The sequence below is a fragment of the Diaphorina citri genome, unplaced genomic scaffold (assembly GCF_000475195.1).
Source record: "Diaphorina citri unplaced genomic scaffold, Diaci psyllid genome assembly version 1.1 scaffold996, whole genome shotgun sequence".
Lineage (NCBI taxonomy): Eukaryota > Metazoa > Arthropoda > Insecta > Hemiptera > Psyllidae > Diaphorina > Diaphorina citri.
The window spans coordinates 40,801-68,772 of NW_007378427.1; the positions used below are offsets into that span (position 1 = coordinate 40,801).

At 36.2% G+C, this 27,972-nt stretch overlaps 5 protein-coding genes across 18 annotated transcripts; 2 read left to right on the forward strand and 3 right to left on the reverse strand.

The window, feature by feature from the left end:
* Window positions 1–39: 39 nt before the first annotated feature.
* On the reverse strand, window positions 40–16,231 carry LOC103513613 (G-protein-signaling modulator 2). Of its 11 annotated transcripts, XM_026826762.1 has the most exons (15): window positions 14,357–14,477; window positions 13,875–13,939; window positions 13,201–13,436; window positions 12,654–12,799; window positions 11,669–11,801; window positions 11,130–11,204; window positions 10,959–11,007; window positions 10,327–10,442; window positions 9,567–9,733; window positions 8,665–8,762; window positions 7,351–7,551; window positions 3,552–3,611; window positions 2,048–2,231; window positions 1,662–1,814; window positions 40–243 (listed from the first exon to the last, which is right to left on the reverse strand). In XM_026826762.1, exons 2-15 carry the CDS (start codon window positions 13,908–13,910, stop codon window positions 98–100), a joined length of 1,800 nt encoding a protein of 599 aa, XP_026682563.1. In that variant the 5' UTR covers window positions 13,911–13,939; window positions 14,357–14,477; the 3' UTR covers window positions 40–97. The 11 variants fall into 11 exon arrangements, with proteins under 11 accessions (XP_026682563.1, XP_026682569.1, XP_026682570.1 ...); XM_026826768.1 differs by lacking the exons at window positions 3,552–3,611; window positions 11,130–11,204 and adding an exon at window positions 2,902–2,961 and having other exon boundaries at window positions 7,390–7,551; window positions 10,959–11,082; XM_026826769.1 differs by lacking the exon at window positions 11,130–11,204 and having other exon boundaries at window positions 7,390–7,551; window positions 10,959–11,082.
* On the forward strand, window positions 6,317–18,526 carry LOC103513619 (E3 ubiquitin-protein ligase CCNB1IP1-like). Of its 4 annotated transcripts, none has more exons than XM_026826773.1 (5): window positions 6,317–6,573; window positions 16,748–17,031; window positions 17,258–17,455; window positions 17,680–17,771; window positions 18,369–18,526. In XM_026826773.1, the coding sequence occupies exons 2-5, from the start codon at window positions 16,785–16,787 to the stop codon at window positions 18,411–18,413; spliced, it is 582 nt and encodes a 193-aa protein (XP_026682574.1). In that variant the 5' UTR covers window positions 6,317–6,573; window positions 16,748–16,784; the 3' UTR covers window positions 18,414–18,526. The 4 variants fall into 4 exon arrangements, with proteins under 4 accessions (XP_026682574.1, XP_026682575.1, XP_026682573.1 ...); XM_026826774.1 differs by lacking the exon at window positions 6,317–6,573 and adding an exon at window positions 11,133–11,247; XM_026826772.1 differs by lacking the exon at window positions 6,317–6,573 and adding an exon at window positions 15,075–15,268.
* A 108-nt stretch (window positions 18,527–18,634) lies between these two features.
* On the reverse strand, window positions 18,635–24,204 carry LOC103513611 (ubiquinone biosynthesis protein COQ4 homolog, mitochondrial). Its single transcript, XM_026826776.1, has 4 exons — window positions 23,681–24,204; window positions 22,848–23,092; window positions 19,373–19,545; window positions 18,635–18,914 (listed from the first exon to the last, which is right to left on the reverse strand). The coding sequence occupies exons 1-4, from the start codon at window positions 23,886–23,888 to the stop codon at window positions 18,734–18,736; spliced, it is 807 nt and encodes a 268-aa protein (XP_026682577.1). The 5' UTR covers window positions 23,889–24,204; the 3' UTR covers window positions 18,635–18,733.
* On the reverse strand, window positions 20,774–25,430 carry LOC103513610 (40S ribosomal protein S20). Its single transcript, XM_008478455.3, has 3 exons — window positions 25,278–25,430; window positions 21,539–21,668; window positions 20,774–21,126 (listed from the first exon to the last, which is right to left on the reverse strand). The coding sequence occupies exons 1-3, from the start codon at window positions 25,278–25,280 to the stop codon at window positions 20,867–20,869; spliced, it is 393 nt and encodes a 130-aa protein (XP_008476677.1). The 5' UTR covers window positions 25,281–25,430; the 3' UTR covers window positions 20,774–20,866.
* Window positions 25,431–26,707: 1,277 nt separating this feature from the next.
* LOC103513614 lies at window positions 26,708–27,915 on the forward strand. Its single transcript, XM_008478458.2, has 2 exons — window positions 26,708–27,242; window positions 27,690–27,915. Exons 1-2 carry the CDS (start codon window positions 26,904–26,906, stop codon window positions 27,777–27,779), a joined length of 429 nt encoding a protein of 142 aa, XP_008476680.1. The 5' UTR covers window positions 26,708–26,903; the 3' UTR covers window positions 27,780–27,915.
* Window positions 27,916–27,972: the final 57 nt, after the last annotated feature.

A 27,972-nucleotide genomic window follows, 5' to 3' on the forward strand; every position in this document is an offset into this window, starting at 1 on the left:
TGGGTAGCTAGGTAAACGGGAAACGTACCTTTTACACGAGCACAATCAAGATAATAAGGAGGGGATAAGGTGGAGGGAATAAGGCTCGTTTACACTATCAGGTCTTGCGCAACACGGGCACCGTGGCTCTCTGGTCCTCCATACGGCCAGACTGAAGTCTGGTGATGAGAGAGAAGAAGTCTTCGTCAGGCACTGTCGAGCCTTCTTGAGGCAAGTGGCTCCTTTGGTCTTCTAGACGTGCCCCTGCAAACAAGAAAGGGTTAAGAAGTGGAATTAGAAAACAATATAATATTTGCGCAAATATCGCGTACACACGATCTGTTGAAAGATCAAGTTGGGAAATATGTCGTAGACTCGTAGAATGTACATTGTACACCTACTGGGCTTTTTAAGTTACGTCCCTCGGGCTGTAACAGTATAAAATGTGATTGAGTTCATAAAGGAAAATAAATACGTATATCATTGTATAGGTTTCCTACATATACGGCTGGCCTTCTTCTATCCTGTCTTTCTTCTTTCTTCGATTTCGGGACGATAAAACCTTAGCAGTTACAGTTCCCTCTATCAAACATCTTTAAAGAAATCCTACCTACACATAAATCATAAATAAAATGCACTAGCAAATTTGCCTAGCGGGGGAAGGATCTAACTACAATACTTTTTTTTGAAAAGGACGCACTTTCTTGGTTACCTTGACAATGGATCAACAAATAACAACTCTATCTAGTGTATGAAGGATCTAACTACAATAGTTTTTGAAAAAGGACGCACTTTCTTGGTTACCTTGACAAACTCAATTAAACGAAACAAATAACAAATTGTCCAAATATTTGCGTTCTGCATGAGTTGAAAAAACACCCCCTGACTAAAAACACAAGGTCTTGTAGAATAATTATCCAACTGTATGGTGTCACATTTATTTCTTGTCGTGTTATCTAAAAACACTGCAAGGTTATGTTCATTGTCGGAGCTGTAAACAATTTTGGAGTCATAAACAAGTTGAAGGCAATTCAGAGGTACGTTGGTGGTGTAAATGGAAATAGTAAATTTTGGAATTTGACGAAAAGCAGATCTTTTCGCAAGGAGAAATTTCATGATGAGTTGATACGACGAAAACGTGCGCTGTAGTTTGTGTTTCATGAAACTAATGAAATGAGGAATTTGGTAGAATCATGTAGAATGGGTTTTAAGTTTTTATCGCTCCCCTTTTTCATAGCATCATAACGTGTAGTCTCTTCTACAAGCTATGATAGCATTCTAAATTGTTGCCAATTTTAAATTAAGACCAAGTGGTGCTTTATTTAGACGGTAAGTAAATTTTGGAATTTGACGAAAAGCAGATCTTTTCGCAAGGAGAAATTTCATGATGATGAGTTGATACGACGAAAACGTGCGCTGTAGTTTGTGTTTCATGAAACTAATGAAATGAGGAATTTGGTAGATTTTTTTTAAGAGTTTTTGACAGAGGGAACTGTAACTGCTACGGTCTTATCGTCCCGAAATCGAAGAAAGAAGGAAGACAGGATAGGACCGCGACCTATAAGAAAAGAAGGGGAAAAATTACCTGGCGTATGTGCAGGAATAGTGGTAGCGCGCGGGGCAGAGAATTTGCCTAGCGGGGGAAGGATCTAGCTACAATACTTTTTTGAAAAAGGACGCACTTTCTTGGTTACCTTGACAACGGATCAACATATCGAGGAAGCCGTCGTCAGGGATAGCATTCTCCCTGTCCGCCAGGTGTGGAAGTGCCGCTCGCTGTTCGTCCATACGCTTGCTTTGTAATCCCACGATCATGTCCAGTAGATCATCATCACCTGAGAAGAGGGAACATTTATTTATTTGCAAATAAATGTTACCATTTGTATATACATATTTATTTTGTAAATAAAGTTTGGTCAAATTGTTTAATAATAATATTTATTCGTTCGTTTGTCTATCTGCTTGTTTGTTTGATAGAGGTTTAACAAGCCAGCCTAGTTAGCTTGAAGGGTAGAACTCATTGAAGGGTAGAACCCGCGACCTATAAGAAAAGAAGGGGAAAAATTACCTGGCGTATGTGCAGGAATAGTGGTAGCGCGCGGGGCAGAGGGCTGCGACTTCTTCGTGTTGGTTATCCTCTGCAGATTCTCCTTGTTCTCGGATTGGCGCGCAGACAGAGAACATCGCTGATCATCCATCCTCTCGGATTGGAATCGGGACAGAAGCTCGAAGAAAGATTCTTCCTCATCACACTGGAAACAGAATTGACAAAGTAAGGCCAAAGTTAAAATGTCGCTGCTATTGTAGCGGCCTTAGCTATAGCCGAAAGGTGATGACAAAATAGAGAAAATATCTCTTCTATCAGCCATACACTAGTTTTAAAACACACAGGACCGCAGAAAATTTTGAGGTTTGCTCCCAAGTATGAGTAGAAAAAAGTGGTAAAAAAAGCACGACTTTTGCGAGTTCCAAAAGCTATTAAAGTCCAAATTTTCCCTAGATTGGCTTATTGTAGATCAGGAAAAAAATCCTTTATTTAGACTCTATTTTAGTTCTATTTCAACGTGTTATTGTAGCGGCTTTAGCTATAGCTGAAAGGTGATGACAAAATAGAGAAAATATCTCTTCTATCAGCCATACACTAGTTTTAAAACACATAGGACCGCAGAAAATTTTGAGGTTTGCTCCCAAGTATGAGTGGAAAAAAGTGGCAAAAAAAGCACGACTTTTGCAAGTTCCAAAAGCTAATAGAGTCCAAATTTTCCCTAGATTGGCTTATTGTAGATCAGGAAAAAATCATTTATTTAGACTCTATTTTAGTTCTATTTCAACGTGCATAATTATAAGAAATTACAAACAAAGAGCGAACTTATTGCCATGGGCAATCTCTACTATTCAACCCGAGTTCATTTACTTATTTACCTTGGAAAGTTCAGAGGAATTTGAAGATCCTGATTGTTTGCCTTTGTTTTCAGGTGTCAGCTGAAAAATTAAAAAGAAAAGGTGGTAAAAAAAAGCACGACTTAAGTTCCAAAAGCTAATAAAGTCCAAATTTTCCCTAGATTGGCTTATTGTAGATCAGGAAAAAAATCCTTTATTTAGACTCTATTTTAGTTCTATTTCAACGTGCATAATTATAAGAAATTACAAACAAAGCGCGAACTTATTGCCCAGGGCAATCTCTAATATTCAATCCGAGTTCATTTATTTACCTTGGAAAGTTCAGAGGAATTTGAAGATCCTGATTGTTTGCCTTTGTTTTCAGGTGTCAGCTGAAAAATTAAAAAGCACACTAGTTTTAAAACACACAGGACCGCAGAAAATTTTGAGGTTTGCTCCCAAGTATGAGTAGAAAAAAGTGGTAAAAAAAGCACGACTTTTGCAAGTTCCAAAAGCTAATAAAGTCCAAATTTTCCCTAGATTGGCTTATTGTATATCAGGAAAAAATCCTTTATTTAGACTCTATTTTAGTTCTATTTCAACGTGCATGATTATAAGAAATTACAAACAAAAAAGCGCGAACTTATTGCCAAGGGTAATCTCTACTATTCAACCCGATATCATTTATTTACCTTGGAAAGTTCAGAGGAATTTGAAGATCCTGATTGTTTGCCTTTGTTTTCAGGTGTCAGCTGAAAAATTAAAAAGAAAAATGCATCGAGTTAAAATTGTGTTAAATTCTAGCAAGACTACGAAACTTACCTTGCTCCAAAACAAATTTTACAATTACATATTTCCCCGTATAAGATCAAAAACCTCAAAAGCTAAAAACCTCCCCCAAAAAATCCCTTTATTTTAAAGCACACCTAGTGTCGATTGCTGCTGTGAAGAAATTTTGAAATCAAGCAAAGCAAACACACAAACTCTGAATCACACGTGCAATATAAATACAACTGAGAATGCAAAAAAAGCAATTGAAAATGGGTCTATAAAGTACTGAAAAACAAAAGCTAAAAATGATATAAATTGAGGGAAGGAAATATGTAATAAGGATTTAAAGCACACCTAGTGTCGATTGCTGCTGTGAAGAAATTTTGAAATCAAGCAAAGCAAACACGCAAACTCTGAATCACACGTGCAATATAAATACAACTGAGAATGCAAAAAAGCAATTGAAAATGGGTCTATAAAGTACTGAAAAACAAAAGCTAAAAATGATATAAATTGAGGGAAGGAAATATGTAATAAGGTTCATTCAATACTTGAAGGTACAAAAGAGCATAATAAACCAACGAACAAACTAAGAATAAGTAGCCATTATACAAATACATATTTTAAAACTAAATATCGAATAGGATATTTGACTAAAAAAAAAAAAAAAAAAAAAAAAAAAATTAACTTCACACATAAATTCATTTTTATAAATCTGAAAGAAAATTGATCGTTATTTGAATTTTATGGACTTTACAAAAAATTCCAGGTTCCGAGTACAATGTTTTTTCCCGTTTCTCCCTTATATTATATTTTATCTAGGTATTTTTTAAATCATAATCAATTTATTCATAAAATCAATAATCAATACACATAAATTCATTTTTATAAATCTGAAAGAAAATTGATCGTTATTTGAATTTTATGGACTTTACAAAAAATTCCAGGTTCCGAGTACAATGTTTTTTCCCGTTTCTCCCTTATATTATTTGAATTTTATGGACTTTACAAAAAATTCCAGGTTCCGAGTACAATGTTTTTTCCCGTTTCTCCCTTATATTCCTCCAAAATTCCCGCTCATGAAGCACCTCTGTGGCCAGGGTACCGGGTGCTTCCAAAGTAAAGGAACTTCTACTTAGGCCATCCTTCCTAGAAACTACTGTGAAAGTTTTGCCACAGCAGTAGAAAACGAAATGGTGAGAACAAACAGCTATCAAGAAAACAGTCTGGTAACCCATGGCTCATGACTTAATCTTGGGCAATGAGAACTATTTTTACACCCGAGTCTCATGTCAACTATACATTGATTGACCCATCTTTCTTCCATTTAAACTAGCAAAACATCCAAATGCTCTATCTCTAAAAGATTAAGGTTATGTACTGGGTTAGCCATAATGTAATGCACAGTAGAATTCACAAGCAATGTACTTTTGTTGTTGTTGTTGTTTTAGCGGGTTTAGCTTTCGCCGAATGGCAATAGCAGAATAAAGATATCTTTTTGTATCTGCTATACACCGGGGTGATGGTCTCTATCTCTAGCCATGTTAAAGGGGCTGGCTCGTCCTGAACCGCAGTCAACCATCATGAGGACTTGTGCTTGGTCTTGAAAAGCAGGGAGAACCCTTTGAAAACTGCCAGATAGCTAGGCTGGTTAGGGGTAGCTGGTCTCCTCCCTGTTTATAGTCCCACAGCAGAGCCCGTAGCCAAGCATTGTACTGACTGTAGATACTAAAAATCCATTTTTAGGACCAAAAAGTGATTTCATTTAGGTGTGCTGAAAATGCATACCAATTCACAATAAAATTGGAAGTATAATATTGAACCTGTCTTAGACCAAAAAAACTTCTATCGGAGAACAAGCACACAAATAAAAATGAAAATCATTGATTTCTTTCCAAGCAATGTACTGACTGTAGATCCTAAAAATCCATTTTTAGGACCAAAAAGTGATTTCATTAGGTGTGCTGAAAATGCATACCAATTCACAGTAAAATTAAACTAACAGAGTCTGTGAAGTATAATATTGAACCTGTCTTAGACCAAAAAAACTTCTATCGGAGAACAAGCACACAAATAAAAATGAAAATCATTGATTTCTTTTGGAGATCATCACCTCAGAGTTTGTTCAATATTGTTACAAGAAAATCAAATCATGAACTCTCTGTGGTGAAGCAGAGAGCTTCTTAACAACTTTTGTGGGTATCACATCACAGCAATACAAGTGTCTTATTTACTCATATATCGTCAATCTTTTTACACTGGTAATGCCATCACTGGTCGCTCATTACAAGGCTGAGTGTACCCCGAAATACAGGCACAGAGCCGAAAAAAACTTCGACCCCATCGGTCATTGAACCTGGGACCTTCGGAGTGCAAGCCTAGTGTGATGCCCACTCGGCTAAACTCAGGTTGTTTGGTTCATTATTTTATTATTACCATACCTTCTCCAACCCGATCCATAAGCTGTTGGGCGATGATCAAATGTCTCAGATGATAATCTATAGCCGTGGGGTAATCTCTGAGTAAAGTGTATGTGTTGCCCAAACTGTAGCATGCCTGAGCTTCTACAGCCCTGTCCCCTAGATCTTGAGCCAAAACCAGAGTCCTCCTGTAATGACAAAGATTATATTTTATCTAGGTATTTTTTAAATCATAAATTCAATTTATTCATAAAATCAATAATCAATACACCTATTCATTTTTATAAATCTGAAAGAAAATTGATCGTTATTTAATTTTTATGGACTTTACAAAAAATTCCAGGTTCCGAGTACAATGTTTTTTCCCGTTTCTCCCTTATATTTTTCCCCTCCAAAATTCCCGCTCATGAAGCACCTCTGTGGCCAGGGTACCGGGTGCTTCCAAAGTAGAGGAACTTCTACTTAGGCCATCCTTCCTAGAAACTACTGTGAAAGTTTTGCCACAGCAGTAGAAAACGAAATGGTGAGAACAAACAGCTATCAAGAAAACAGTCTGGTAACCCATGGCTCATGACTTAATCTTGGGCAATGAAAACTATTTTTACACCCGAGTCTCATGTCAACTACCTATACATTGATTGACCCATCTTTCTTGCTTTCTTCCATTTAAACTAGCAAAACATCCAAATGCTCTATCTCTAAAAGATTAAGGTTATGTACTGGGTTAGCCATAATGTAATGCAATACATAACCACAACCTAAAGGCTTGTGGGTTAAAATTGAGCTCCAGTACTGGGTTAAAATTGAGCTCCAGTACTAACATTAAAGAAACAGATCTGCAATCATCTTTGGTTTCCTTATCCTACAATAAGGAAAGTATGATTTATGGGCAACTAAACAACAAAATTCGCTAAATAGTCAAATTACACAATCCAAACACAGAAAAATAGTACCTGGATATCCCAATTTCTTGTCACGTACAACGTCTTTACTTTTCAGCAAGAAAAGTAAGTGACAATGTCATTTACTTTTTTCATCCGAAAAAGTTGCTGTGGAGAAACCCTGGTTGTAACAGAAAAGACAACTCAGCTAAGCACAAACTAGGGCAAGCACAAACTCTACCTTAATCAGATCAAGCTGTTCCATGCTCGACACGTACAACGTCTTTACTTTTCAGCAAGAAAAATAAGTGACAATGTCATTTACTTTTTTCGTCCGAAAAAGTTGCTGTGGAGAAACCCCGGTTGTAACAGAAAAGACAACTCAGCTAAGCACAAACTAGGGCAAGCACAAACTCTACCTTAATCAGATCAAGCTGTTCCATGCTCGACCGTCTCACCCTGTTATATCTGCGTACACCGGGACTTGGCTGGTTGGCGTTGGCATACGAGTTGATCAGCTGAAGACTATCGGGAGACAGATCATTGGTGGACATGCCCAGAGCCTTGCGAAGATCCGTCACGTTCATCTGAGCCGTGACCTGGCCCAGTGGATCGCCCAGCTGTGAACAAGGGTCAACGAGAATGATGCTTATTAAATAATAATGGGATAAAAGTAAAGGAAGTGTCAAGGAAGGTCCAGGAGAGGAGACTAGAGTGGACATGTTGAAAGAAGAGATGAGAGCTACTTAGGGAGAAGAGAGTTGAGAGAATGGAAGTGAGGGGGAGAAAAGGGCGAGGGAGGCCGAAGAAAAGGTGGAAGGATTGTGTGAATCAAGACTTGAGTGGTAACGGAAGTGTCAAGGAAGATCCAGGAGAGGAGACTACAGTGGACATGTTGAAAGAAGAGATGAGATCTACTTAGGGAAAAGAGAGTTGAGAGAATGGAAGTGAGGGGAAGAAAAGGGCGAGGGAGGCCGAAGAAAAGGTGGAAGGATTGTATGAATCAAGACTTGAGTGAGAAGAATTTATAAGGACATGAGGTTACACGATAGGGCTACCTGGAAGAGACTGACAAGAAACGCCGACCCTATTTTTAGTCCGTCCTTCCTTTATTATTACTAATAATAAAAGGTATAGTGGACGGACTATTGTATTCGCTTCGGTGTCGTCTGTCGGAAGTGTCAAGGAAGATCCAGGAGAGGAGACTACAGTGGACATGTTGAAAGAAGAGATGAGGGCTATTTAGGGAGAAGAGAGTTGAGAGAATGAAAGTGAGGGGGAGAAAAGGGCGAGGGAGGCCGAAGAAAAGGTGGAAGGATTGTATGAATCAAGACTTGAGTGAGAAGAATTTATAAGGACATGAGGTTACACGATAGGGCTACCTGGAAGAGACTGACAAGAAACCCCGACCCTATTTTTAAACAGGAAAAGGCTAGGAGGAAGAAGAAAAATTCCGCGTTCCCCGGAACTCGAACTCATAACTCCCGAGTCAAAAGTCCGGGGGTGTTGACCACTCCATTAGGTACGAGATATTAACTACTGTTCTGGTTTAACGAAATTAAAAAAAGGCACCTACCGTTTTTCTTTATGATGTTCAGCTAGACGGACCATTCAATATTAATTACCTGTTTGGAGATTTCCAAATGTTTGGTAGCAAAGTACAGCGCCTTCTAGACACCTACCGTTTTTCTTTGTGATGTTCAGCTGGACGGACCATTCAATATTTTAATTACCTGTTTGGAGATTTCCAAATGTTTGGTAGCAAAGTACAGCGCCTTCTCGTGATTGCCCCTGGCAGCATGGGCATTGCCCAAGCTCCAACATGCTCGTCCTGAAAAATCAATAGAATGGATAGTAGAATTCACAAGCAATGTACTGTTGTTGTTGTTGTTTTAGCGGCTCGGCTTTAGCTTTCGCCGAATGGCAATAGCAGAATAAAGATATCTTTTTGTATCTGCTATACACCGGGGTGATGGTCTCTAGCTCTAGCCATGTTAAAGTGGCTGGCTCGTCCTGAACCGCAGTCAACCTGTTCTCCTCCCTGTTTATAGTCCCACAGCCAGAGCCCCTAGTCAAGCAATGTACTGACTGTAGATCCTAAAAATACATTTTTAGGACCAAAAAGTGATTTCATTTAAGTAGGTGTGCTGAAAATGCATACTTACCAATTCACAATAAAATTGGACTAACAGAAGTATAATGTTGTGAAGTATAATATAGAACCTGTCTTAGACCAAAAAAATTTCTATCGGAGAACAAGCACACAAATAATAATGAACATCATTGATTTCTTTTGGAGATCATCACCTTAGAGTTTGTTCAATATTATTACAAGAAAATCAAATCATGAACTCTCTGTGGTGAAACAGAGAGCTTCTTTACAACTTTTGTGGGTATCACATCACAGCAATACAAGTGTCTTATTTACTCATATATCGTCAATCTTTTTACACTGGTAATGCCATCACTGGTCGCTCCTTACAAGGCTGAGTGTACCCCGAAATACAGGCACAGAGCCGGAAAAAACTACGACCCCATCGGTCATTAAACCTGGGACCTCCGGAGTGCAAGCCTAGTGTGATGCCCACTCGGCTAAACTCAGGTTGTTTGGTTCATTATTTTATTATTACCATACCTTCTCCAACCCGATCCATAAGCTGTTGGGCGATGATCAAATGTCTCAGATGATAATCTATAGCCGTGGGGTAATCTCTGAGTAAAGTGTATGTGTTGCCCAAACTGTAGCATGCCTGAGCTTCTACAGCCCTGTCCCCTAGATCTTGAGCCAAAACCAGAGTCCTCCTGTAATGACAAAGACAGAAAGATGCTTTTTTAGAGGTTTGATGGAGGGGCCTGTAACGCAAAGGTCTTATCGTCCCGAAAGCGAAGAGTGAAGAGAGACAGGATAGGAGAAAACCAGCCGTTCAGAGAAGGAACCTTATCCGTGGGAGGGAATCGAACTCTCGAACCAGCGCTAACAAGGCAATTATTATTTGGACAGCTTGCTATTGGAAAATAGTTTACTACCAATATGATACGAATAGGTAAAAAGTGGGAGAGAGAGGAAGGGAGAAGGAAGGAAAGAGAGAGAGAAGGTGAAAGAGGGAGGGAAGGAGAGAGTGAAAGAAGGAAAAGGAAAAGAAGGGAGAGAGAGAAGGGGAAGAGGGAGAGAGAGAGAGAAGGGGAAGAGGGAAAGAAGGAAGGAGAGAGTGAGAAAAGGAGAGAGAGGAAGGGGGAGAGATAGAAAAAGAAGCAAAGGAAGGAGAGAGGGGGATGAAGAGGAAAGGGGCGAAAGGGAAGTAAACAGAGAGGATAGATTAATTATTTACTTTACCAATAAACATATATTGTGTTTTCCAAATAAAATAGCACTGTTAAATCAACATTGGACTCACTTGTAATGTTCAGAAGCAGCTTGGTATTCGCCCAGGAAGATGTGAGAGTTTCCTAGGTTACTATTGGCTCTTCGTTCTGCAGCTTTGTCGCCGAATTCTCGTGCAATTTTCAAACGCTGGGGAGAAGAAAGAAAAAATATTGAGAAAACAAGCAAGAGAAGCCTAAAAAAACTTGCAAAAGACACAACCACATCGAAAAAAACTTTGTAATAAGTAGGTTTTGACATTTTTTTTTCTTTTTTTTTTTGAGGAATACAAAGTGCGTGTAGTACCTTTACCTCAACAGTCCAATATAGCACCACTTGGTTATATGTACCTACCAACAGTAGGAAACCTACACAATATTATGCATAATATAATGGCCAAGACCACAATTTACTTGCAAAAGACACAACCACATCGAAAAAAACTTTGAGGTTTTGACATAGGTATTTTTTTTTTTTTTTGAGGAATACAAAGTGCGTGTAGTACCTTTACCTCAACAGTCTAATATAGCACCACTTGGTTATATGTACCTACCAACAGTAGGAAACCTACACAATATTATGCATAATATAATGGCCAAGACCACAATTTTCTTTAGTGAAAATTCACCCAAATTCTTATTTGTGTGGATGAGACTATTTACATACCTCCTGGTGGTAGTAGATGGCTTGCTTGAAGTTGCCCAGTAAGTAATATGTGTTACCCAGATTGCCACAAGCTCTACCCTGTGCAGCCGTGTCATTGATCTCCTTCATCAGAGCCAAGTTCTGCCTGGATGGTAGTAGATGGCTTGCTTGAAGTTGCCCAGCAAGTAATATGTGTTACCCAGATTGCCACAAGCTCTACCCTGTGCAGCTGTGTCATTGATCTCCTTCATCAGAGCCAAGTTCTGCCTGGAAAACAAAGTGAATTCAATATACATATTATGTTAATTATGTAAGTAGCTAAGAAGTACAATTTTAAACTTTTTTATATATATATAGAGGTTTGATAAAGGGAACTGAAACAACGAAGGGAGATCCTAAAATAGTAGAGAGAAAAAGGACAAGATAGGAGAAAGCTAGCTGTTACAGGAACAATCCTCATCTGTTTAGGATATAGTTTGTCTCAGGCAAGAATCTAACCCACAATATATATGTATATATAGAGGTTTGATAAAGGGAACTGAAACAACGGAGGGAGATCCTAAAATAGTAGAGAGAAAAAAGACAAGATAGGAGAAAGCTAGCTGTTACAGGAACAATCCTCATCTGTTTAGGATATAGTTTGTCTCAGGCAAGAATCTAACCCACAATATAGCACGTACAACTCTCCAATCTGACCAGTCTGGTGATTCTTTTTCTACCTCTAAACTTACTCATAATATTTAATGGCTTCCTGTAGACACACTTTCACCTCTTCTGGATATTCTCCGGGGTCTTGCTGTCCAACTTTCCCGATGGCTTTGCCTTTGGCATGGTATACATTTCCCAGGTTGTATAGTGCTCTTCCTGAAAAGAAGAAGAAAAAAAAAACCTTTAATTAACATTTTTTGTTTTTAATACAATTTTATTTTATGTGATAACAAGCCCATTAAACAGGTAACCTCAAATTTAATTGATTAAGTAGGTAACTTTGTTGGCTAAAAAGGGTTAAGTCAACTAATCAGACTGCTTAATCCAATAATTTAACAAACCAAATGTCAGCTCACATGGGAAAAAAAAACCTTAAATTAACATTTTTTGTTTTTAATACAATTTTATGTTATTTGATAACAAGCCCATTAAACGGGTAACCTCAAATTTAATTGATTAAGTCAAGGTAACTTTGTTGGCTAAAAAGGGTTAAGTCAACTAATCAGACTGCTTAATCCAATAATTTAACAAACCAAATGTCAGCTCACATGGCTAAATCTATTTATAATAATTGTAATATCTACCTACTTCCAAGCTTTTTAATAAGACTGGCTGTCCTCAGTTTCTTACCTTCACTTAATTTATCATTGAGTTGTCTTGATATTTCCAAGTGACGTTTACAGCACACCATAGCTTCATTCAAATGAATTAGGTAACTTCATTGGCCAAAAAGGGTTGTCAAATAATCAGACTGTGTAATCCAATGATTTAACAGACCAAGTGTCAGCTCAGATTGCTGAATCTATTTATATTAATCATAATACCTATGAACTTCCAAGCTCTTAAGATAGGCTCTCTTCAGTTTCTTACCTTCACTTAATTTATCATTGAGTTGTCTTGATATTTCCAAGTGACGTTTACAGCACACCATAGCTTCATCATATTTTTATTGTAATATCTACCTACTTCCAAGCTTTTTAATAAGACTTGCTGTCCTCAGTTTCTTACCTTCACTTAATTTATCATTGAGTTGTCTTGATATTTCCAAGTGACGTTTACAGCACACCATAGCTTCATCATATTTGCCCATGACTTTCAATGTGTTGCCTAAGTTTCCACTTGATTTTGCTTCACCTAGCTTGTCTTCCATATTCCTAGGGGATTAAATAAAAATTAATTTCATGAGCAAAAAAGGTAATTAATTAATTATAATTAATAGCCTGTTGAGTTGGAGTTCTAATGTAGTAAGAAAAGATCACTTTGAAAATAGAACATTGGAACGAATTTATTTTGTGTTGTGATATAGGTACTGTAATTCTGTATATATTTTTCATATTGGGTACATAAGAGTAGGTAATTGCCTCTTTGATGTTACCTACTGAGCACTCATTATAGAGTAGAATTTGAAAATTAAATAGGTACCTCTTAAGTACCTATTCTATTGACAACAAAAAATCTCAGATCTCATTATCATGTTACTTGATGTAGTATCTTGTTTCAAAAATATTGTTAATCTCAGAGAAGTTAACTTAAGGTTTAAGCCTTTCATACTTACCTAGCTAGAGTTAGATCTTGCTTATGATATTGCATAGCTTTTTGATAGTCTCCTAAATAAAAGTAAGCATTTCCTAGTTGACTATAGATGGCACTCAGTGTTCTCAGATCATCAGTCCCTGCTTGGATAGCAGCTTGAAAGAAAGCTACACCTGCCCGACAGTCTCCTGCTTTGCACAACCTCTCTCCTTCCAATGCCAATTCCAAACACATGTTTCCTCCATCTGCACCTCCACTCTAGAAAAAAGTTAATGCTGTGATATAGATACTGTAATTCTGTAGGTATATATTTTTCATATTGGGTACATAAGAGTAGGTAATTGCCTCTTTGATGTTACCTACTGAGCACTCATTATAGAGTAGAATTTGACCACTGAACTACAAGACGGCTTTTGGTATAGGCACTGCATTTTGGACTTTCCTCAATGTCTGAGTAATTTGGAGAAGAAAAAAACTACAGCAACCAAAGATGAAATACATTTCAACTACTATTTTTGGGAAGCTATAAAGAACATAAGAACCATTGTGAAAAGCTTACCTGACTATCTGAAGATGAAATATTTCCCACAGACATGTTGGGAGGATGTAAAACTACTGAAGATGCTGTAAAAACAAACAATCAGTTATCAGTTACACCATGAAAACAATAACCATTTGCCATTGTGAAAAGCTTACCTGACTATCTGAAGATGAAATATTTCCCACGGACATGTTGGGAGGATGTAAAACTACTGAAGATGCTGTAAAAACAAACAATCAGTTATCAGTTACACCATGAAAACAATAACCATTTGAATAATCTGGGGCTGTTTCACAGAAACTACTTTTACACTTTACAAAATTTACTTACATCTTGTAACTGAAGAGTTCTAATTTGGCTCTCATTAGATATGATAAGAAGGAAGTAATAGAAACTTTGACTTTGATAAAAGATAGAATAACTCAACCCTAGGTATGCAGATTAAAGTTATTGCTTCCCTCTGGCTGCTCTATGTTCTCTGCCTCAATGTGTTTAGCCAGAAATACCTATAAAGAACAAAATGTGTGGAATGATACCCTGGTTTGGTGAGTTCTTCAAACCACTTGTTCAGAATATCTCCTCTTACCCAATGTTAATTTATTAAAACGTTAAAAGCTATAACTGCCACTCCCCTTACCTTTTATACTGGAACTAGTGATTCACAGATCCTGTACACATAAGTGTTCATATTCGTTACAGCAAATTCCAGACGAGTCGTATACAAGTGAAACAACTGAGAACTGAGAGAATGGGAGTTGAACAACCTATCTTGTATCTTGGTTAAGAGTTACTTAATTATAAATTAAAATTTTATGGACTTTACAAAAAATTCCAGGTTCCGAGTACAATGTTTTTTCCCGTTTCTCCCTTATATTATATTTTATCTAGGTATTTTTTAAATCATAATCAATTTATTCATAAAATCAATAATCAATACACATAAATTCATTTTTATAAATCTGAAAGAAAATTGATCGTTATTTGAATTTTATGGACTTTACAAAAAATTCCAGGTTCCGAGTACAATGTTTTTTCCCGTTTCTCCCTTATATTATATTTTATCTAGGTATTTTTTAAATCATAATCAATTTATTCATAAAATCAATAATCAATACACATAAATTCATTTTTATAAATCTGAAAGAAAATTGATCGTTATTTGAATTTTATGGACTTTACAAAAAATTCCAGGTTCCGAGTACAATGTTTTTTCCCGTTTCTCCCTTATATTATATTTTATCTAGGTATTTTTTAAATCATAATCAATTTATTCATAAAATCAATAATCAATACACATAAATTCATTTTTATAAATCTGAAAGAAAATTGATCGTTATTTGAATTTTATGGACTTTACAAAAAATTCCAGGTTCCGAGTACAATGTTTTTTCCCGTTTCTCCCTTATATTCCTCCAAAATTCCCGCTCATGAAGCACCTCTGTGGCCAGGGTACCGGGTGCTTCCAAAGTAGAGGAACTTCTACTTGTGCTGGCCATCCTTTCTGGAAACTACTGTGTTCAGTTTTGCTACAGCAGTAGAAAACGAAAAGGTGAGAACAAACAGCTATCAAGAAAACAGTCTGGTAACCCATGGCTCATGACTTAATCTTGGGCAATGAAAACTATTTTTACACCCGAGTCTCATGTCAACTACCTATACATTGATTGACCCATCTTTCTTGCTTTCTTCCATTTAAACTAGCAAAACATCCAAATGCTCTATCTCTAAAAGATTAAGGTTATGTACTGGGTTAGCCATAATGCAATACATAACCACAACCTAAAGGCTTGTGGGTTAAAATTGAGCTCCAGTACTAACATTAAAGAAACAGATCTGCAATCATCTTTGGTTTCCTTATCCTACAATAAGGAAAGTATGTTATGTATTTTCAGATAAATCATAGGTAACAATCATAGGTAACAAATAAATTAGGGTGGAGTAGTTCAAATTTAGACAGGTACCTATTTGATAAAAAGTCTGTAGGTACATATTAGTACATAGAGACTTTCAGTTTTGAATCAGATTTTTATTCTTCATACTTTTGGGAACAGCATTATTTATTGATTTACAGAAAAATGTTCAAAATTTGGGAAATACTGTAATAGGAAAATTGAATAGAAGGGAATGCAAAATTAATAGGCACTGCATTTTGGACTTTCCTCAATGTCTGAGTAATTTGGAGAAGAAAAAAACTACAGCAACCAAATATGAAACTCAAAGATGAAATACATTTCAACTACTATTTTTGAGAAGCTATAAAGAACATAAGAACCATTGTGAAAAGCTTACCTGACTATCTGAAGATGAAATATTTCCCACGGACATGTTGGGAGGATGTAAAACTACTGAAGACGCTGTAAAAACAAACAATCAGTTATCAGTTACACCATGAAAACAATAACCATTTGAATAATCTAGGGCTGTTTCACAGAAACTACTTTTACACTTTACAAAATTTGCTTACATCTTGTAACTGAAGAGTTCTAATTTGGCTCTCATTAGTTATGATAAGAAGGAAGTAATAGAAACTTTGACTTTGATACAAGATAGAATAACTCAACTCTAGGTATGCAGATTAAAGTTATTGCTTCCCTCTGGCTGCTCTGTGTTCTCTGTTAGTTTAGCCAGAAATATAAAGAACAAAATGTGTGGAATGATACCCTGGTTTGGTGAGTTCTTCAAACCACTTGTTCACACTAAATTTACTTACATCTTGTAACTGAAGAGTTCTAATTTGGCTCTCATTAGATATGATAAGAAGGAAGTGATAGAAACTTTGACTTTGATACAAGATAGAATAACTTAACCCTAGGTATGCAGATTAAAGTTATTGCTTCCCTCTGGCTGCTCTATGTTCTCTGTTAGTTTAGCCAGAAATATAAAGAACAAAATGTGTGGAATGATACCCTGGTTTGGTGAGTTCTTCAAACCACTTGTTCAGTAGCCAAAGTAATGGACCACTGAAGTTAAGGAACAAAAGCAAAGATATTAATTGTAGTGTTTTACCTTATTTTCTATTTTGTCACAGGATATGACTGTAAAAGTACACTATATAATACAAGACAATGTGTGACATAACCCTTTACTGTAATGTGAAGAAATGTCGAAAAATATTAAACGCAACTGATGATGGAATTATATGGATAACACGATGTTCTCACGCATTTTGTAACGATGATGGAATCCATCTATCTACAACAGCAGCCAAGTATGTCCCATGTCCAGCCTGTAAAACCCAATTGGATCTCAAGCATGATATTGTTCGAAAAGAAACAAATCCTTCAGAGATGTGGAAGTCTACTATACTTGCAGGTTCGAAATTTTTTCATCATAATTATATTAATATGGAAGTACTATTATGGTTAAAATTTTTGATAAATTCTAAACCTATACGATTATTTACGTACGTATGTCCTTTCAGGTTTGAAACCAGAAATGATCATAGATCTAATTATATTAATATGGAAGTACTATTGTGGTTAAAATTTTTGATAAATTCTAAACCTATACGATTATTTACGTACGTATGTCCTTTCAGGTTTGAAACCAGAAATGATCATAGATATTGTGAATCGAAGCTTCTCATTCTGGTACTATCAAATGTCCAACGAAAACTTGTACCAGACTAACCTCAACAAACACTTGAAGTATAAAATGTTAGAGATGAAAACACAATACCAGTCTGAGATGAACAAATTGAATAGCGAACTGCTGCTTACAAAACAGAAAACCCAAGGTAAGAAGGTGACTATTTAAATAGGTAATGTTTCAGTCTAGCTTTTAAATTCTCTAGAATCTAGGTAGATACTTACAATTTTCTATTTGTATAAAATTTCTTTAAAATGAGTAATCATTAAATTGCAAGTTCCAAAAGTATCTATGACAAAATGTTCAAAGTTAATCTCGTTAATAAATAATAGTAGAGTGATATTAAAATACGACCTTTTGGCTTTCTTTCAGCTGCAAATCAGGATTTGGAGAATCAGATAAGAAAAACTCAAGAACTAGAAAGTCTTCTTTGGGAGAAAAATCGTTGCCTTCAAAATGCTCAAGTAAGAAATGGTAAAACGTAAGGTTTTTAGTGAGGGCGGTTTTACCCTCCATTCGGTGACAAGCTACCCACCTCCTCACATTAACCTCACCCAGCCCGAGTGGGACTGGGAAAAGCCAGCAGACTGCCATTGTCCAGATGGTCACCCATCCGCGGATACCAACTTCGTGCAACGTTTGTTCTTTCTACCGCCACGCCGCGCACCGCATGTAGCTGGCGGTTTCCATTCAAAGGAATTTTAAAGCTAGAAATTCTTGAAGTACTAAATTGATCATTTTTATCTTGTGAATTTCAGATGACAGTTGCAGATTTACAAAGACGACCTTTAGTGAGGGCGGTTTTACCCTCCATTCGGTGAAAAGCTACCCACCTCCTCACATTAACCTCACCCAGCCCGAGTGGGACTGGGAAAAGCCAGCAGTCTGCCATTGTCCAGCTGGTCACCCATCCGCGGATACCAACTTCGTGCAACGTTTGTTCACTTCATTCTACCGCCACGCCGCGCACCGCATGTAGCTGGTGGTTTCCATTCAAAGGAATTTTAAAGCTAGAAATTCTTGAAGTATTAAATTGATCATTTTTATCTTGTGAATTTCAGATGACAGTTGCAGATTTACAAAGACGACAATCGAGAATGCTGTAAAAACCTTTGTGCCAGAAAGAGATATCACAGAGAAAATTTAATTAAATATTATTAAATGCTCTACATGTTGTTTATTTCTTAAATATTATTTTACACACAATTTTGTATTAAAATATAAAAAAAATATTAATCCTTAATTTGAGCTCTCCATATAATTATGTAGTACACTATTACAGTTTCCTTACACTTCATTAAATAGTAAAAAAAGAACACTTCGAACTGTACCTGTAAACTACAAAATGTAGCTCATATCCCTTTCAACACTCGTGCAATGGTCTTGAATAAGTTTGTTTCCTCAATACTTCACTCATTTTCAAAACTCAGGCCTTGGTAGCTTTTTGGCCATATTTGGAGACAAGTGGAACTATGTTCATTTCCCTGTAGAAATCATCAAGGCTTTGGTCCCACCGTTTTTCAAAGTAAACATTCATGAGAAGTTTACTGTTTGTTCCAGTTTTGATTGCCCAGGGTAGATTTTCTTCACGATATCGTTTTCTTTGCCTGAAAGAAAATTCATTATTAATTTGTGTTTATGGTGTTGTAAGTTAGATCGGAGTTAGGTAGAGCGTGTACCTTGTAAACGCTAGGTCGAGGATTCGATTCTCGCCTGGGCGAATATTATCCTAAAACATAAGATTCGTTCTCGGAATGTCGGACGATAAGACCTCTGTTGTTTTAGTGCTCAAAGTTTTATTTACTTATGAATAAGTACCCAGAAAGTAATGTGTTTATGGTGTTGTAAGTTAGATCGGAGTTAGGTAGAGCGTGTACCTTGTAAACGCTAGGTCGAGGATTCGATTCTCGCCTGGGAGAATATTATCCTAAAACATAAGATTCGCATTCGTTCTCGGAATGTCGGACGATAAGACCTCTGTTGTTTTAGTGCTCAAAGTTTTATTTACTTATGAATAAGTACCCAGAAAGTAAAGTTAATATTTTCAAGAAGTGGGACAACTTACTTTGGTCGTAGTCGCATGGCACCAAATAAACCACCTGTCACACACATGGGGAGTTTGGTTTGAATGCCTTCAACCCATTTGATAGTAACTTCACCCAACATATTCGTAGGCTGCTGGAGCACTGCATGCACCAAGTCATGGATTTCTCTATACCTGAGGGGAAGAGAAAAAATGTTTAATTTAGACATTGGAGTGTCTCTCAGATCAGTAGTCTTTAGTGTTTATTTCGTGAGTCTCATGGCAGACGTACCGTCATAGTATCCACCTAAAAGAAAAGAAAAAAAAAAAAAAAAAAAAAAAAAAAAAAAAAAGGCCATCCTTCCGAGAAACTAGTTACTGTGAAAGTTTTGCTACAGCAGTAGAAAACGAAAAGATGAGAACAAACAGCTATCAAGAAAACAGTCTGGTAACCCATGGCTCATGACTTAATCTTGGGCGATGAGAACTATTTTTACACCCGAGTCTCAAGTCAACTATACATTGATTGATCCATCTTTCTTCCTTTAAACTAGCAAAACATCCAAATGCTCTATCTCTAAAAGATTAAGGTTATGTACTGGGTTAGCCATAATGTAATGCAATACATAACCTCTGGAAACTACTGTGTTCAGTTTTGCTACAGCAGTAGAAAACGAAAAGGTGAGAACAAACAGCTATCAAGAAAACAGTCTGGTAACCCATGGCTCATGACTTAATCTTGGGCAATGAGAACTGTTTTTACACCCAAGTCTCAAGTCAACTATACATTGATCCATCTTTCTTCCATTTAAACTAGCAAAACATCCAAATGCTCTATCTCTAAAAGATTAAGGTTATGTACTGGGTTAGCGATAATGTAATGCAATACATAACCACAACCTAAAGGCTTGTGTGTTAAAATTGAGTTCCAGTACTAACATTAAAGAAACAGATCTGAAATCATCTTTGGTTTCCTTATCCTATAATAAGGAAAGTATGTTATGTATTTTCAGATAAATGAAATAAATTAGGGTGGAGAAGTTCAAATTTGGACAGGTATTTGATGAAAAGTCTGTAGGTACATATTAGTACCTAGAGACTTTCAGTTATGAATCAGATTTTTATTCTTCATACTTTTGGGAACAGCATTTATTGATCTACAGAAAAATGTTCAAAATGTGAGAAATACTGTAGGAAAATTGAATAGAAGGGAATGCAAAATTGGTTTTTTCAACATATTTATAATATAAAAACTTTATTTATACATCCTTAAGCATTGATAAATTAGGGTGGAGTAGTTCAAATTTAGACAGGTACCTATTTGATGAAAAGTCTGTAGGTACATATTAGTACACAGAGACTTTCAGTTTTGAATCAGATTTTTATTCTTCATACTTTTGGAAACAGCATTATTTATTGATTTACAGAAAAATGTTCAAAATTTGGGAAATACTGTAATAGGAAAATTGAATAGAAGGGAATGCAAAATTGGTTTTTTCAACATATTTATAATATAAAAACTTTATTTATACATCCTTAAGCATTGTCGGCAATAGTCACTTCAACTTCTACACCAGGTTCAATGTTAATTGTTGTGATTTGCTTGATTACATCCGATGAACTTGTCAGGTCAATAACACGCTTGTGAATTCTCATTTGGAATCTGTCCCATGTTTTAGAACCTTCACCACAAGGAGTCTTACGGGTGGTTATTCTGAGAACTTTGGTGGGCATTCTGATTGGGCCCTTGGGCTTCAGCTTGTGTTTTCTGGCAGCAGTGATCAGGTCTGCAGTTACTGTAACATAGGAAAAGACAGAATAAACATTAATATAAGTTATAATCATGTAATTAAATAAAAAATATTTAATTGAAGTGAGTTGGTGCAAATATTGGATTAATAGAAGTAGGTAAAAACATAAAATATAAAACCTTTAACAAAATATTGAACCTTTAACAAAATATTGGGGAGAAATGATCATGGTAAAATGTAAAGTTGAAATTACCCTTTTCAAGACTTCTGACATTTTTGGATGGAAAGAATAAACATTAATATAAGATGTAGTCATGTAATTAAATGAAAAATACTTAATTGAAGTGAGTTGGTGCAAAATATTGGGTTAATAGAAGTAGGTACACACATAAAGTATAGAACCTTTAACAAAATATTGGGGAGAAATGATCATGGTAAAATGTAAAGTTGAAATTACCCTTTTCAAGACTTCTGACATTTTTGGATGTTAGAACAATTCTGATTCTGTGAGTTGTTTGTTGAATGGGTGGGTCGACTAATCCTCCCTTCTCAATATCCTTGGTGGGTGGCAAGACAGCTGCTGCAGCCTAGAAATCAATCAATTCAATATGAGATTAGATTCATTAGATGCCAAAAACAAGATTTAGCAGCATAACTTTAGAGTTCTTAAAGAGAACACGGCAATTATACAGAAGTCACATCCGTGGAAAAAAAAGCTCCTTTTTGTATTTAACCTAACCCCATAATAACACTAATCACTGCTCTAATTGTGAAAAATCCTTCTTGCGTTTAACCTAACCCTATAATAACACTGGTCACTGCTTGTTTGTAGTATTTAACCTATCCCTATAATAACACTAATCACTGCTCTAATTGTGAAAAATTCTTCTTGTGTTTAACCTAACCCTATAATAACACTGGTCACTGCTTGTTTGTGCCAGTTCCTTTGGTAGTAATATTCCACGGACGTGATTTCTGCACAAGTACCAAGAACACCAGCATGTCTGAATTTTTTGGATAATCATCTGTAGGTATCTCTAGTTCCAATTTGAATGACTTGTAGTCATACTACAAAACTTGTTTTACATCTGATTGCTTTAGGTACAATGTATCCTTAGATTGAGGTTAGATTCGAAGCAACATAAAACCTCATACACAAACCCATGTTTAACATTTTCTGGGACACTACCAATATCTGATGGGTGCTACAAGAAATTAACTTTACCTACCTACTCTACCTAAAGGTTTCAGGGAACCTTATTCAAAAGCTGAAAATTTACTAGCAAAAATCATGTTCTCTATCTTGAAGCCTCAAGTTAATTTCTTGTTGCACCCATCAGATCATGGTAGTATTCCAGAAAATGCGAAACGGGTTTGTGTGTGAGGTGTTATGTTGTTTTGAAACTAACCTCATTCTTGAATAATAAAATCTTGTACCTAAAGCACTCAGATGTAAAACAAGTTATGTAGTATGACTACAAGTCATTCAAATTGGAACTAGAGATACAGATGATTATCCAAAAAATTCAGACATGCTGGTGTTCTCTTGAAGAAATCTTAAGTTATGCTGCTAAATCTTGTTTTTGGCATCTAATGAATCTAATCTCATATTGAATTGATTGATTTTCTAGGCTGCAGCAGCTGTCTTGCCACCCACCAAGGATATTGAGAAGGGAGGACTAGTTGACCCACCCATTCAACAAACAACTCACAGAATCAGAATTGTTCTAACATCCAAAAATGTCAGAAGTCTTGAAAAGGGTAATTTCAACTATAAACTGCACAGGCAGCCTTGAGTCAGGAGTCACTTGATTGGTTACTAGGAAATCATAGTAGCACTTTCCTACAGTGTTACTTGGATATGTTTGCAGCTTATCAAGGTCTATAACTTTGGAATTGATTCTGGGCTTTTCATTCAATATTGCCTTTCCTTCTTCATTGTTGTTCATGGCTTCATACATGTGATTCAGAGCATGGCCAGCAGACACTTCACCAAATGTTGAGATCAAATCTGGAAAAGAGATAATAATGATTGAAAATTTCAGGTACAAATAGCTATCTACAATTCCTACATTCAAAAGTGTCAGAGGGAAATCAAATCTGGAAAAGAGATAATAATGATTGAAAATTTCAGGTACAAATAGCTATCTACAATTCCTACATTCAAAAGTGTCAGAGGGAAATTAAGTTTTACTAATCCCCATCTTGCTGTTCAGCAGTTTCCAAAGGGTTCTAACTGTGAGGTTCTTCCTCTCTCTAGTTCCTATCCAGCTTAAGAAGGTTTTAGAGGTTTGTACCCATGTATTGTCATAATGTAAACCAACTCAAATCTTACCAGCTCGAGTTGGATCCAGCAAACATAATATTCCGAAGAGATAATAATGATTGAAAATTTCAGGTACAAATAGCTATCTACAATTCCTACATTCAAAAGTGTCAGGGGGAAATTAAGTTTTACTAATCCCCATCTTGCTCTTCAGCAGTTTCCATTGGGTTCTAACTGTGAGGTTCTTCCTCTCTCTGGTTCCTATCCAGCTCAAGAAGATTTTAGAGGTTTGTACCCATGTATTGTCATAATGTAAACCAACTCAAATCTTACCAGCTCGAGTTGGATCCAGCAAACATAATATTCCTGATCCTATTGTAAGAACAGACTTCTGAAATGCTGACATGTCTATAAAATTCTGCTGATGGGCCTCAACAAAGTCATGACTATGTGAAAACTTCCTGTTCAAGACCAGTGAGTATTTACAGGGAGCCAAAGTTAGAACTTCAGGAAGACGGCATTTTGGTATACAGCGCAACATTTTTCCAACTGTTATCTGAGGTGAGAGTCAAAGTAGTGAAATGGGACACAAAAACTTTGGGGTTTTTCAAGAGTCAAACAGGTGACATGGCATTAAGAATGAAATTAAAAAAAGACAAGTCTAGAAAACTGAAATGCAAATCAAACTTTAGGATTGGGTATAAGACCTGTTTAAAAAATGTGTGTTTCTTTTTTTTTTTCCTTCTTTTTTAAGCTAGAGACTATTAGATATTTTTTCTATTTACAAGATATACAAATCTAAGAGATAGAAAATTACAGAAAGATTAAAAATTCACACTTTCTTTGGTGTAAATAGTAACTATAAAAATATATTATAAAAATGAGTATTTACAGGGAGCCAAAGTTAGAACTTTAGGAAGACGGCATTTTGGTATACAGTGCAACATTTTTCCAACTGTTATCTGAGGTGAGAGTCAAAGTAGTGAAATGGGACACAAAAACTTTGGGGTTTTTCAAGAGTCAAACAGGTGACATTCTTAATTAAGAATGAAATTAAAAAAAAGACAAGTCTAGAAAACTGAAATGCAAATCAAACTTTAGGATTAGGTATAAGACCTGTTTAAAAAATGTGTGTGTTTCTTTTTTTTCTTCTTTTTTAAGCTAGAGACTATTAGGTATTTTTTTCTATTTACAAGATATACAAATCTAAGAGATAGAAAATTACAGAAAGATTAAAAATTCACACTTTCTTTGGTGTAAATAGTAACTATAAAAATATATTATAAAATCAATATCTTATGTAATAATAAATAGTACAAACAAAATAAATAAATAAAGATCTATAAAATTATAATATTAGGTCCATAGAACTGACGGTGGTGTGTCTACTTAGGTATTCACAGACAATTTAGTTTTACCAACAACTACTTTCTCAGAACAGTCCATCTGCTCTGATTTTAAAGATTCTTTGTAATATTCAATTTCCGCATAGTATTTTGATGATGTAATGCCAAAGAAGTCAGCCAAATATTCACCAATTGAGTCACATACTTCAAGAGTTTTGTATCCAACATTGGTTGTGGTGTACCAGACCCAAGGAATCCAGTTGGAGGGAGGTTCTACTCTAGTAGTGGCTTTGTCTACTTGGTCTGCTTCTTCATCAGTACTGTACTCTTCCAGAGTGCCATCAGAGAAATGAAGAATTCTCTTGGGTTCCTTCACTTTGATCTGACAATGTTCCGGTTGAGAGGATTGATGCTATAAATTTTCAGCTTTTGAATAAGGTTCCCTGAAACCTTAAGGTAGAGTAGGTAGGTACCTAGAGCGGCGGACCGATCTCGTAAAAGTTAGAGAAGCTGATGCGGGTGGGCTACTAAATGGCATTTTTTTTGTTATGCCATGTAATACCCTAATATAAATATTAACTTACCATTTTGAAATCCTATTTTTCGGGGCTTTTATGAAGAAATTGAGGAAAATTAATCCAAAGCACACGTTTTCAGCAAGCAGCCATCACAAAAGAACTTCCACTCAAAACAAAAATACACAGAGCACAGAGGTGAGAAGATGAAGAAAATACCTCTGTGGCCAAAGAGAAATGAGGTTGGAAGCTCCATTCACACGATTTGAGAGAGCCTTTTTTTTGTGTTAAATTCGGCGGCACTTCAAAATGATTTTTTTTCCCCGTCGCCATTTTGTGTTACCTACTTTCAGCGGGCCAGCGGCGATACTGCGATAGCACGTTGAATGCTCTAGTAGAGAGGTGAGAAGATGAAGAAAATACCTCTGTGGCCAAAGAGAAATGAGATTGGAAGCTCCGTTCACACGATTTGAGAGAGCCTTTTTTGTGTAAAATTCGGCGGCACTTCAAAATGATTTTTTTTGCCCGTCGCCATTTTGTGTTACCTACTTTCAGCGGGCCAGCGGCGATACTGCGATAGCACGTTGAATGCTCTAGTAGCCATACACAGAGATGAGAAGATGAAGAAAATACCTCTGTGGCCAAAGAGAAATGAGGTTGGAAGCTCCGTTCACACGATTTGAGAGAGCCTTTTTTTGTGTTAAATACAGTGCATACCTCAAAATGATTTTTTTCCCCGTCGCCATTTTGTGTTACCTACTTTCAGCGGGCCAGCGGCGATACTGCGATAGCACGTTGAATGCTCTAGTAGCCAAAGTAATGGACCACTGAAGTTAAGGAACAAAAGCAAAGATATTAATTGTAGTGTTTTACCTTATTTTCTATTTTGTCACAGCTCTAAGATAGACCAAGCCACACCCTTATCTGACTCATAAAGAACTGATTGGTATTAGAGTTACATACATAAATAAAATGCAGGAAATGAAAATGGAAGGAACAAGACCTAAAGGGAGACCCAGAAATCAATACATTGATGTCATAAAGTCAGACATTGGTAGAAACCGATATGATGACAGAATATGGTGGAGTGGTTTTGCCCATCAACCCAGTCAGTAGATTGGAACAATATGGTTATGTATGATATTAGTAACTTTTATTCCCTTCTTTTCAGGTAAAGGATTAGAATGTTACGTATGTACAAATCAAGAAGCAAACACAGAGAAATGTCTTAAAAGTAACTTTTATTCCCTTCTTTTCAGGTAAAGGATTAGAATGTTACGTATGTACAAATCAAGAAGCAAACACAGAGAAATGTCTTAAAAATACAAGACAATGTGTGACATAACCCTTTACTGTAATGTGAAAAAATGTCGAAAAATATTAAACGCAACTGATGATGGAATTATATGGATAACACGATGTTCTCACGCATTTTGTAACGATGATGGAATCCTTCTAAGATAGACCAAGCCACACCCTTATCTGACTCATAAAGAACTGATTGATATTAGAGTTACATACATAAATACAATGCAGGAAATGAAAATGGAAGGAACAAGACCAAAAGGGAGACCCAGAAATCAGTACATTGATGTCATAAAGTCAGACATTGGTAGATACCGATATGATGACAGAATATGGTGGAGTGGTTTTGTCCGTCAACCCAGTCAGTAGATTGGAGCGGTACGGTTATGTATGATATTAGAGTTGATAACTTTTATTCCCTTCTTTTCAGGTAAAGGATTAGAATGTTACGTATGTACAAATCAAGAAGCAAACACAGAGAAATGTCTTAAAACAATCAAAACCTGTGACCAAGATGAGGATGCATGTCTGTCAACAATAAACTGGGGATCTCCACCTTACTGGTCTCAGGGAGCAACAAAGCAGTATTATGTCTCCAAAAGTTGTGCTTCAAAGAAATTCTGTGAGGAATTCAAGAAGAAGAATATGCCATCCTGTACATACATCTGGTACCAGGACTGGAAGTGTTCTGAGTGTTGCTCTGGAGATAGGTGCAACTATTTTGTAACAGTAAGTATTAGATAGCCCATGAACACCACTAGTGGTTCAAATGGTAGGATACCTCTAAGACGTCTCAAGATAATTATTCAGCACCACTTTTTTGAAACCTAACTAAGGTGCACTAACTGCATTGTTCTTTTTTTTTTAGTAAGTACTTGGGTACAGCAAGAGTTCACATTTCACTCGAAATAATAATGCAATTTTGCTTTATTTCAGCTTGGAGGATCCTCAGTTAAATCAAATACAGGTGGTTCAAATGGTAGGATACCTCTAAGACATCTCAAGATAATTATTCAGCACCACTTTTTAGTCCGTCCTTCCTTTATTATTTGAAACCCAACTAAGGTGCACTAACTGCATTGGTTTTTTTTTTCCTTTTTTTTTTTAGTAGGTACTCAGGTACAGCAAGAGTTCACATTTCACTCGAAATAATAATGCAATTTTGCTTTATTTCAGCTTGGAGGATCCTCAGTTAAATCAAATACAATGGTAATTTTAATATCAGTGGGGATACTGATGTTTGTATTCAGAAGAGGACTGTTATAGACAACAGTTACCTGATTCACCTAAAACTAAAGACAAGTTGCCATCATGTAAATAAGTATCTAATGTTAGGTATGTATTGGATTCAATAGGGTTTCCCAGAATCTTGTGGGTATCTCAATAGAATAGCTAAAGGAACTTTTTGCCATTTTACCAATGATATATACTCAATACTCAATGTTTCTTTTTTTTTTTT